Here is a 12,289-nt window from a genome sequence, read left to right as displayed (position 1 = left end):
TTTAAAAATAGCTAGAACCCCTGCTCAGATGTAGCCCATGGCAGCTTAGTATCCAAATGAGTCCCTAGTAAGGGGAACAGGGACTGTTTCTGACATGAACTCTGTGGCCAGCTTTTTGATCACCTCCCCCTGATGGGGAAGCAGCCTTGCCAGGCCACAGAGGAAGACAATGCAACCAGTCCCGATGAGACCTGATAAACTAGGGTCAGATGGAAGGGTAGGAGGACCTCTTCTATCAGTGAACTGGAGGAGGGGCATGAGAGGAGATGAGGGAGGGAAGGTGGGATTGGGAGGGAATGAGTGAGGGGGCTACAAAATGAATAAACTGTAATTAATATAAAAAATTAAAATTTAATAAAAAAAAGAAAAAATAGGTAATATTTATACACTGACCACACACAAAGTCCACATATCCAGTAAATGCACACAAAGACATACTATGTTTCAGTCATAAGGCAAATGTACATAAAGCCACTGAGGGACACCACAGTATACACATCAAAATGTAGGTTTATATATGCACTCAGGTACACACATATACCTGACAGAAATGCATATACTTGTTCTCTAAAACTATATGTGTAAAAATGTATTTAAAAATATGTGTTAGATATGTAAAAGAATGTTCATGCTGCATTTGTAAAAGAACAGGACAAAAGCTTCATCACTGTGAGACCTACAATGCACAAAAAAACATCTGTTTTACAATGGAATGCACTGATTAGAAGGGATAGCCTATCAGGTCTAGGGTCAAATGGAAGAGAAGGGGGACCGCCCCTATCAGTGGACTGGGGAGGGGCATGGGAGGAGAAGAGAGAGGAAGGGTGAGATTGGGAGGGAATGAGGGAGGGGGCCACAGCTGAAATACACAATGAACAAATTGTAACTAATAAAAAAATAAATTAATAATAAAAACAAAAAGGTAAAACTAGGTTTCTCTCTCAAAAAAAGAAGGGATAGCCTATGACTTGCTCACACATGATATGACACACAAAAAAAAAAAAACCTAGACAAAAAAAAAGAGTATATACAACACCTAAAAATAGGTGAAACTAATGTATAATAGAAATGTATGATGTTGTAAGCTAAGAAAATAAAGGTTGTAGTTCTCAGAGTAATATCTTTTCCAGAATGACGAGCATTGCCAAACACATACTTTGTTGACCTCCATTAGGAGAGAGGTCGTGATTTATGTGTCTGTCTGGATTATGTAGTTTAGTAGTTGATGCTAAAAATGGCATCAAGTAGGATGTAGAACCAAAACAATGAAACCCGTGTTAGTTTCTTACTTTGGACCGAAGTTTTACAAACTATTGCCCTTAGGAGAAGCTTCCTAGAACACAGCCACACTGTAAACTCTTTGGTAAGTCAAAAGTGTCTCAAAATAAAAAGTTTGTATCACTTGAAATGAAATACATACATGGTCTGGGTCTTAGAGCTCTCTTTCATCTTGCCCTGAGGAGCGCCCTTCCATTCTTCTCTGTTCCCTCCTCTAAGTCTCCTGATAAACTTCTGTTTGTGTAATTTTAAGTTCAGCCGCTTTATTCACTGAACTCCTCTCTCTGAAATAAGACTTACTTTATTTTTTTCTTTAAATAAAATAAAGCATTTAATTTGGCTTATGGTTTCAGAGGGTTAGAGTCCATAATGGCAGGGCAAAGGAACAGCCAAGAGCTCTATCTTGATCCCCAATCACAAGGGAAGAGAAGAGAGAAAGGTGGGGGGAGAGAGAGGAAGAGAGAGAGAGATTGCAAAAGAACACTTAAAAACTCTTTCCCTGACATTCATCTCTACTTTATTAGTAGCAAATAGTATTTTTACCATAATCAGTAGTATTTGCTGTGGCTGGTAGTTCCATGATATCTGCTTTGAGAACACCTTCCTCTTGTTCGTGGCAGGAAGCCTAGTTTCTAAGCTTTGGAAATGGGAAATAAGAGTGTGGTCATATGCAGGAAGTCTCTTGGCTTCTGTTTGGACCCTCTGGAGTAATCCTCCAGTTTGGACTTCATGACTTCATCCAGTCTAGACCAAACGCTCACACAGTACCTACCATTTATTCTTGTCTTCACTATGCAGGATACAGTGTCCCAGGAATTATCTGGGAAAGATAAAGATGAAGATGTACAAAGTGAAAGAAAGGCTATCCTGACACATCCTGAGCAGTCAAGGAATTCTACTGTGCTCATTAAAGAACTCATAAAGGTAACGTCTTTCAGCGGCCAGCATATGGCTTCATTCCCTAAGATGAGCACCAAGAGGTAGACCTTTGGGATCCATGGCTGTACTCTCAGTAGAGTTCTTGTCAAACTTGTTTCAAATACTGTGATCTGTAAAGGTTTGAAACGTAGTGTTTGACCCATCTAAATGCATAGTTCTGATGTATTTTGTGTTTCCTTTGTTTTTAAGATATACTTTAAAGTTCCACCTATTCTGGCTGTGAGGAATATCTCTGTCACCATTCAAAAGGAGGAATGCTTTGGATTGCTTGGGTTAAATGGAGCTGGGAAAACCACTGCCTTTAAAATCCTGACTGGAGAAGAGGTTGCTACCTCTGGAGACGTGTACATTGAAGGCTACAGCATTACCAGAAATATCCTGAAGGTACGCCGGCATGCAGTCTGAAGGGGAGAAGCTTGACGGGAGACAAACGGTAGGAGACCCCAGGGTGATTCTGGGCAACCATCGGTCGCTTCTGGAAAGAGAAACAAAATGTAAAGGAACACATGGAGGTAAGAAAGCAGCTTCACCTTGAGAACTAAGTCATAAGTGTCTTCTGGGTGAGGCCCAGCTTCTGCAAGCAGCGCCTCTCTAACAGCCCGCATGCACTTGGCGTGCATGCATCCATTAGACGTGCGGCCTCCAGCGAGTATTTTAGAAGGACCTTGACGTTTTCAGTCCAACTATAGCAGTTAAAAATCTGAACCACCTGGGCATGGCGGCATATTCCTTTAATGCCGTCACTCAGGAGGTAGAGGCTTGTGGATCTCTGTGAGTTCTGGGCCAGCCTTGTCTTTACAGTAAAACCCTACTTTAAAAAAAATCTGAACTGGAAACCAACGGATACCCCAAATTAAGGCACTGCAAAGGCGAAAACTTGTCCACTCATCCAGCGCAAAATCCCGAGCCAGATCAAGGAGGTGTTTGTGGTTGAGCAGGCCTGACGATGTGAGGTTGGACACCCAGAGATGACATAAAAGCCAGATGCGGCCGGACACTCATGTGCAATCCCAGCCCTCCTAAGGCAAGAAGGCAGAGAAAGGAGAATGGCGGCTAGCTGAGTGAACATGGCGGCGAGCATCCAGGGAGCCGTCCTCACATGAGACAGAAGTTGTCCTTTGACCTCTGTGCGAATTCCCATTCTCATGTGCATGCAAGCACATTGACACATAGACACACAGAGACACAGGCACACACACACACACACACACACACACACACACACACACACACAGCCAATAGGGGGCAGAAAGAACTGAATTCTTAGTGAAGAATTGTTGAAGGCTCAGGCAGAACCCTTTTAAACTCTTCAGCAAGCACGCAAACAACATTCCAACACAGAGCTGGTAATCTGGCTGGCACCCCTGCACTGTGAATTCTGTCTCCCAGGACACAGCCAGCTTCTCAGTGGGATTGCAAGAGAAAACCCCTTTTGAACAGCCTGCAGGGGGAAGGAGACAGGAGGGACCAATACATAGAGCATTCTGCCCTCAAGAAGTCTGCAAACAGAAGTTATTGACCAGGGCCTGAAAGACATGGATGAAGGAAATGCCCAGCTCCACATGGTCCAGCCGTTAGCCCTACCTGAAAGGAAAAATTGAGAAGCACCTACATAAATCATTCCTAACTGATGGAGCTATAATTTCAAGCACTATATTGAACATAATTGGAGAGAATAAACATCCTTACCCTGTTCCTAATTTTAAGAGTTGTTGAATTTTTGTTGTTGTTGTTGTTGTTGTTTTTAAGAATGTACCCAGAATAGGATAATTGAAATAATCCATGGATACATGACCTAGCTCTCAAATTATAAAATAACTTGTTACAAACCAACTCAGGTTGGGGCTATTTCCTTATTCCCCTTCATTATTATGCAATTGTACTTGATTGACAATTATTGAGAAATTACTACAAATCAAGAAACTTCAGAATATTTAAAATGCATTACCATGCTTAATACAATGCCTGTTGCAGAAGATGCATAAATGGCTACAACTGCAGATGAGTTCTCTTCTAATTCATAATACTTCTGCAGCAGTAGTTAACCTCTGTTAGCTCAGTTTCCATCGTTGTCTTAATTATGGCACTCTTCACTTTAAGATGTTCCCTTTGGTTCTTGGGTAACGAGAGATGCATGTTTCCTGCTGCTGAAACTAAGCTTGTTTGGCTCCTATCATTTCAGATAAGAGTGTTCATTTTAATCTGGGTACAGGGGTCTTTTCTGAGACTGATGCTCTAACCAAAGACCATACAAGGAGGTAACCTAGAACCCCTGCACAGATGTAGCCCACGGCAGCTCAGTATCCAAGTGGGTGCCCTAGTGAGGGGAACAGGGACTGTCTCTGACATGAACTCAGTGGCCTGCTCTTTGATCACCTCCCCCTGATGGGGGAGCAGCCTTGCCAGGCCACAGAGGGGGACAATGCAGCCAGTTCTGATGAGGCCTGATAAGCTAGGGTCAGATGGAAGACTAGGAGGACCTCTTCTATCAGTGGACTGAGGAAGGGGCATGGGAGGAGATGAGGGAGGGAGAATGGGATTGGGAGGTGATGAGGGAGGGGGCTACAGTTAGGATACAAAGTGAATAAACTAAAATTAATACAACAATTTTAAAAAGAATGTTCATTTTATTGTTATTTTAAGTTCTCTTTATGTTTGGAATATTTCAAAATAAAACGGTGTGAAACATTTACAGCAGTCTCTTATTTCTGAAGTGATCAACAAAGCTGTTTTGCCATCTGGATGTGGTAACTTCAGCGTGAGACTTTTTTTTTTTTTTTTCTGATTCCCCAACCCTTTGTTGTTTGTCATTTGTGATTTTGCTTATTAGCTTGTGTACTCAATTTTTTTTTTTAATTTCTCTTACATTGTCTTTAAAATATACTGTTCTGGAGTAATTTAAGGCCTCAAATAAACAAAAAAGTTTGGTTTACTAGAAATATTTTTCTTTTTTTTTAATTTTAGAACATCTTAAAAGAAACTTATGTTTCGGGATTTTCTGGGACTTGTTAGGTAATGTGAGAGCAAATGTAAAGGCCATGTGTGGCGCTGGCTTAGAGCCCAGAGGCTGTGGCAGGTTGGTTGCCTTCTGTTTAGCCTTTTTCAGGATGAGTCAGGAAATGACTAAACCTAACCTCGTCTTTGTCAGCACCTCCACACACTGTCAGAAACATGTATATGGTGTAGACTCATTCTTTGTGTCCATACGATTTGAGACCCCTGACCAACAGTGGAAGAGTCTACTACTTTATGCTTTAATTTTCCAAATATGTTGGCTTTTTCTTATGTATATGAATTCTAACATTTCTATTTCTCCAGATCTTTAAATGAGAGAGCACAGCTTTGACATTACTATTATCTTTCAGTATCTTTAATCCTTTAAAATTTTTTGATCTGTTAATTGGTGACCTTTTTAGATAGTGCATGTTTTAAAAGATTTCAATATATTTTTATGTTTGCTGTTTACTGTTATGGTTTTTTTGTTTTGTTTTGTTTTTTCTTTTTTTTTTTTTTTTTTTTTTTTTTTTGAGACAGGTTCTCACTGTGTAGCCCTGGATGGCCTGGAGCTCACTGTATTGACCAGGTCCTGAACTCACACGGAGCTGCCTGCCTCTTCCTCCTAAGTCCTAGGATTAAAGGCTGTGCCGCCATGCCTGGTCCTGCATTATTTGTTTATTTATTGTGCTCTGCTGTCTACACGGATTCATGAACATGTTGGTTACCTTATTTAATCAATCTTCCTTCTTGATCCTCCTGCCTCAGCCTCTTCAGCACATCCTGCTGGCATGCACAACCAAAACCACCTGTTAGCCCTTGTTAAGCCACGACACACCTCGACTTCATGTATCCATTCCTAAAGTCATGATCTCCTAAAACTATACCTAAACATTTTATTTTTTAATTTTGTTTCATCATAGCTGTGAGATGGCTGTCCTATCTCTGACAGTGTTCTCCTATTTTAGGTACGGTCAAAAATTGGCTACTGTCCACAGTTTGATGCCTTGCTGGAATACATGACCTCTCGGGAGATACTGACCATGTACGCCAGAGTGTGGGGGATTCCAGAGGACAAAATTACACCCTACGTGGACAACTTGTTGCAAATGCTGTATCTGCAACCACAAGCTGAGAAGTTCATTTACACTTTGAGGTGAGATCGCATGCCGGTGCTCCCACTTGCAGAAGTATTCAGTCACCTTTCTACTTTGGAATGAATTCCCAGCAGTCTAACCCAAGCTCCGTAGCAGACAGGCAGTTAGGGAAATTCAGTTACTGTAACTTCAGTTACAGGCTGAAGTCCTCAAATGCTCTTCTGCAGTGGAGCAGACCTAGGAGAATTATCTTTGTAGAGACGAGCTCACAAACCTGGCTCAAGTGGAATTCTGGCTAATGAGCTAGAAAGATGAGTATCTCTCTTATCTCGCCGTGGTTCTTTGTCTCCTCATAAAGGACAAAGATGAGGCTCTTTGTAGTGTCCTGGCCAGCCACCATGTAACGTATATGTCAGGGAATCCCCAGGAACTGTAATATATATATAATAAGAATCTAAATGTAACCGATAGTATGGGTAAAAATAAATTAGATAAACAAAAGTCATCTTCCCCATTGCAAATGTCTACAGTTGGATTTGAGTCCTGTGTCTTAGTATAGTCACAGATAATGAGCAATTTTTAACGTTTTGTTTTTGTTTTTTGGTTTTTTTGCAATCATTTTCAGATACTCAGCCCTTTTGATATCTTGGCAATTTTTTTCTGTAAATGAAATCTGGGTGTTAATTAGGGTGTTACCTATTAAATTACTGTACTGTCGTGCTGTATGTACTTGCACTCTCCCTCTCCCTCCCCGACTCTGAAGTGGAGGAAACAGACGTAGGCTCAGCACTGCTATTGCCATAATGGGAAAGTCTTCAGTCATTTTACTAGATGAGCCTTCCACTGGCATGGACCCAGTCGCCCGGCGCCTGCTCTGGAACACGGTGATAAAGACACGAGAGAGTGGCAAGGTGGTCATCATAACTTCTCACAGGTGTGGCTCATGGGGGAGTCTGGCGTGGAGGCACAGCGGGTGAAGGTCAGGGGGAATCCTGTGACTGTGAAAGGGAGATATCCAGGGCCAGGAATAGCATATAATAGAAAATTTGCTTGACTGTGTGAGATTCTTAGGGACAGAATCCCAAGGAACGTTTGAATATATAAGGGAAGAATGTTTATGACGTCTCATTTGAAGATTCGGTCCTCTACTGTTTTGAAATTTAAGATACCTCCATCCCCTATGGTCCTGATAACAAGCAAATGAAAATCATCTCTTCAAAGATGATCACAAACTATTGGGAATATGAATCTCCTCCAACAGGGATAATTTTGCCTTATGTCATCATGGCATCTTGTTTTTCTAGCATGGAGGAGTGTGAGGCTCTCTGTACCAGGCTAGCCATCATGGTGCAGGGAAAGTTTGTGTGCCTCGGTAGCCCCCAGCATCTCAAGAACAAATTCGGCAACATCTACACCATGAACATCAAGTTCAAAACGGACACTGACGAAGACGTAATAGAGGACTTTAAACATTTTATTGCCGAGGTTTTCCAAGGTAAGTCGGGTCAGGTGAACGTTGCCAGCAATGTCTAAAGTCGTGTCTGTTTTCTCACCATCTATAGGCTGTGGTGGCTCACAGTAGTTTCCCATGAGGTTTTTGTTTGTTTGTTTGTTTTTATGTCTGACATCCAATAATGACTCTTTAGGGGAATGCTTGTGTCTGTAACTGTGTCTGTTTATGCAAAGCCTTCAAGAAAAATGACAAGTATTTGCCAATCTCTTGTGGGAATGAGTCAGATCATTACCATATGAGCTGGCATATGAATTACTAGCGGAAGTCATAGAATTTAAAGTTTGAAGGTTTGGTGTTTTTTTTTTTGTTGTTGTTGTTGTTGTTTTGTTTTTTAGCAAAAAATGACCTGTATCAGCCTTCTAGGTCTGACTCCCATAGCAAAATACCATAGAATCGGTGACCTAAGCAGCATTTATTTTCTCACAGCTTTGGAGGAGGAAGGTCCACGCTAACCCTGCCAGCAGGCCTGTTTTCTTCTGAGGCGCCTCTCTCTCTCTCTCTCTGACTTGCATTAAAAACAAATCAGAAGGCTAAATCAGTGGTCCTCAACCTGTGGGATGTGACCCCTTTGGGAGGGCGTTAAATGACCCTTTCACAGGGGTCTCCTTAGACCATCAGAAAACACAGATATTTATATTATGATTCACTATAGTAGCAAAATTAACTTATGAGGAAGCATCAAAAATAACTTCATGGTTGGAGTCAACAGCACAGGCGGAACCTGTATTAAATGGTCTCAGCACTAGTGAAGTTGACAGGGCTAAATGAATGGTGTCTGTCTGGCCAAGTAGCATGTAGCTGGTAAGTGTTTTGGTGGTGCACACCTGATAAGCGCCGTTTAGATCAAGAACGCAAGCAACACAAAAGTAAAACAATGGCCCACTGTTCTGTCTCATGCTAGCCCGGTACTCAGAAGGATAACGAATGAACTACAACCATATATAACAACTTGAGTGAACCATTATACATCTTCTGGAAACATTAGCCAGACTGTATGTGGGGGCTTGAAAGAGAATGTCCCCCATAGGACTCGTGATTTGAAACGCTTAGCTCTATCCGCTTACGCCTAGACCAGCTAGCCTCTCCATTGCATACAATATTATGTAGATGTAACATTATTTTGTCCTTTCTCCCTGTCTTAGGCAGTGAATTAAAGCAAGAGAATCAAGGGGTCCTTAATTTCTACATCCCCAGCAAGGACAACAGCTGGGGGAAGGTGCGGCTGAAACCATGCACTCTCTGCACTAACGATAGGGGAGCACTAAGGATGGGGGCGCTGGGGATCCAGGCAATGCAATCATGCCTGGCACTGTGGAGGCAGTAGCACAGCTGTGTTACTCTTCAATTACCTTTAGGATTTAAGTGCCAACTCTCTCTGTCCCTAAATCCTATTAGCGGTCTGTGTCCATCAAGAGAATCGAGACAGAGAATCACCTGCTCTTAGTTCCTCAGTTACCCATCTCTCCAGCTCTTCCTTCTCGCCCTCCTGAGCCCTTTGTCCTCTCATTTAAACCCAGTAGACATGTGGGGGTGGTGACTCCCCTGGGTTGAGGTCTGGAGGGAACGTTTCCGTGGTGACTGCCTGTTTTCTGTTGCTGTTGAAGGTGTTTGGCATTCTGGAGAAAGCGAAGGAGCAATACAATTTAGAAGACTATTCCATCAGTCAGATCACCCTGGAGCAAGTCTTCCTGACCTTTGCCAACCTAGACAACGCAGAAAGGAATTATGCAAAAGCGGTGGCTTGAGATTCAGTTACAACCCGTGATTAGGATAGAACACTACCTCTGCTCAAATGCACTCGGGTTTGCAGAGGGACGTGTGTGTGTGTGTGTGTGTGTGTGTGTGTGTGTGTGTGTGTGTAACTTTGTGTAAATATATTTACATAATAAAGATTTCCCCGCAGGAGAAAATGCATCCCCTTCATTGTAGACTTAGATGGATCACTTGTGTGTCTAGCATGGACAAATCTGAAGGTGTTGGTGAAATTTTTTCCTCCCAGAAACAGGCAAGAACAGCAGTTGCCAGAGTGGAGTGTTCTGAGAACAGAAACATCCAAAAGGGATGGAGGCACAGAGGGTTGCACAGCAACGGCACCTTGGCAGCCGATTGTTCAGAGGACGTTAAGCCCGAGGGCAAATCGTCTTTCCCCAGATAGACACGTACTCATGTAAACACAGCCAATATCAAAGATCAAAAGGTCAGCCGGCCAGGGTGGCACACGCCTGTAATCCCAGCGCTCTGGGAGGCAGAGGCAGGCAGATCATTATGAGTCCAAGACAGCCAAGGTTACACAGAGAAACCCTGTCTCAAAAAAAAAAATTTTTTTTAAAGGTCAGTTGAGTAGTAATTTCCCTATGTCAAATCAAGAGTCTTTGCACGAATAATACATAAAGAGTGAAAAGGCTGATCTGGCCCCAACTAGTTTTGGGTGCATGCCCAGTTACGCAAACTCCGTCAAGTGGACTTGTAGAGAGAAACCCCTGGCTCCATCTGGTCCCTATGCGCGACTGCACATGCATATGATTGCCTTGCCACTCTTGCGAAGCTGTGTGTCTCCTTGTTTTCAATTCCTTAGAGTAAGAAGCTAAGAAACGGGAAGCCCCAGCCACACCCGTCCCCCACCAAACTGGCAACAATGGCACCCAGAAGTCAATCGATTTTTTCACCCTTGCCTGTGCTTTCTGCCTAACAGAAAACACAGGCGCAGGCTTCTACTGTCCACTGCCCACAACTGTATCATCGAATCACCTCAAGCCTGAGGAAGGGAGGCTTTGATACTTACTTCTCGTCACTGCGAGATCAGCAGGCGCCCAAAGGCTCGACCAAGGCATCCCCCAACACAAGAGGCCACACTGTGATTAGCCGAGGGGTTCAAAGAGTTGCCAACCATGGCGGGATTGGTAACACGCAAGTGAGCTCCCAGCACTATCGCGGATGAACAAAAACATCCAAGGAACAAGCGGCATCTCCTCCCCGTGTGGGGAAGGTCCTGCGCTCTGAATCCCAACTGCTGCCTACATTCTTCAAGCCACGACACTCCTGAGCGCCTGAGCTGCCGAAACTGGCTTAGTAGAAACAGCTATTGGGTCTGGATCGTTGGCAGACTCCCGCTGGGAACCAGACAGCTGTGGCCCTGACGGTCCTGGGCTGCGAGCACGGGGTCCATCCATGCTGCTCCTGCAAGCCAGGCCAGAGCCTGGGTGGGGGGTGGGGGTGGAGGGGATGCCAAGCAGAAGACAACCCGGGAGAGAAGCTTCTGCGATGTTCTTCCAGCGCCCTCTCCTGACAAGTCCCCGCTCCTTTGGTGCCAGGAATAATATATTCCTGTCACGTCAGGCGCATGAGGGGTAGAGAACTTGAGGTGCAGGCCAGCACTCAGGACCTGTAGCTCTAACATGAAAAGTTTCCGGATGGGGCAGAGCCAAAAAGAGTGAGCATTCTCGAACCTGCGCGGCGGGGGAGATGTTGGTATAGAGGTGGAGTCTGCGGAGTGATTGACAAGCCAGTCGACGAACCCACATGAAGCGGGTGGGGAGTCTAAGCGCCGAGCGCAAAGGGTCGAGTTGGAGCAGCTTCCGCAGAGGGGCGCAGGGTTAAGTCGGTGCGGACTCGGGAAGGACGGAGAAGGTTGGCGAAGGATCCTGGCGGGGTTGGGGGCGGGATGGAGACAGAGAAACCGAGAGATGGACAGGACAGAGGGAGACAGGAGTGAGGGGTGTGTGAAACCTATCCTGCCGTGTGGAAAGAAAGAACGGGGCGTGGTAGGTTGAGTAATACGTGTTGCTGAGAAAGAAGGATTTGGGACCAGCGGGGATCTGGGCTGGGCTCCGAGTCTGGGCTCTCCGGCTCCAGGCAGGCGTCCCCTACTGGCTACTCACCCAGGCACAAGCCCGCAGCTCCCACCACCCATCATGTGCGGTTTTCCTCTGCACTGACGAATTTGGGAACAGGAGAAATATATGGTCCTGGCAAATGCTGCGTGATCCTTCTGCTCTGATAGCTCCCCCTACTCCCAGCCCATCCTCTGCTCCTCCCCAAGCACATCTCCTCCATTGCACCTGACTGACCTCGACGGTTCACCGCTCTTAGCACGCGCCTCTGGGGCCGCCCATGTCTGTACTTCTAATTCCTTTGCACGAGGTCTAGACCACAACCTTGGGAGGGAGAGCGCTGCCCTGCAGGACGGTTGGCTAAGGCGTCGTGTGCAGGAAGAGTCTCTGGACCTAGGCGGTCAGGTGCTGTAAAGGCACTAATTTGGAGCCAGAGTAGTGAGTCCTCCTTTGTATGTCCCCTGCTGTGACAATGCCCTCAGGTGCTCCAGGAGCTCGATCTGCCTTTCTCTCTGTCTCTCTCTCATACCGCCATTTGCCATTTCCTATTTAAGGAGTGGGGATAATGCCAGAACCGCAGCTCAGTGTGTTAGGTCATTGGAGGATAAAGGCAAAGAGGCAAGATGCTCCATCATTGC

The 12,289-nt window shown here is 44.7% G+C and overlaps 1 protein-coding gene across 1 annotated transcript in view; it reads left to right on the top strand.

Moving 5' to 3' along the window:
• LOC129691537 (phospholipid-transporting ATPase ABCA3-like) overlaps window positions 1-10,759 on the top strand; it is a 92,412-nt gene extending 81,653 nt beyond the window's left edge. Inside the window, exons 24-31 of the mRNA XM_055627699.1 lie at window positions 2,077-2,202; window positions 2,407-2,601; window positions 6,180-6,367; window positions 7,072-7,242; window positions 7,613-7,803; window positions 8,964-9,037; window positions 9,426-9,557; window positions 10,514-10,759. Of these exons, the coding sequence (XP_055483674.1) occupies window positions 2,077-2,202; window positions 2,407-2,601; window positions 6,180-6,367; window positions 7,072-7,242; window positions 7,613-7,803; window positions 8,964-9,037; window positions 9,426-9,557; window positions 10,514-10,759 (1,323 nt within the window). The remainder of the gene's footprint in view (window positions 1-2,076; window positions 2,203-2,406; window positions 2,602-6,179; window positions 6,368-7,071; window positions 7,243-7,612; window positions 7,804-8,963; window positions 9,038-9,425; window positions 9,558-10,513) is intronic.
• The last annotated feature ends 1,530 nt before the right edge of the window (window positions 10,760-12,289 follow it).

Source organism: Psammomys obesus, unplaced genomic scaffold (assembly GCF_907164565.1).
Source record: "Psammomys obesus unplaced genomic scaffold, mPsaObe1.curated_primary_1811, whole genome shotgun sequence".
NCBI lineage: Eukaryota > Metazoa > Chordata > Mammalia > Rodentia > Muridae > Psammomys > Psammomys obesus.
Note: the sequence above shows the minus strand (reverse complement) of the source record. Positions and strands in the feature narration are given on the sequence as shown.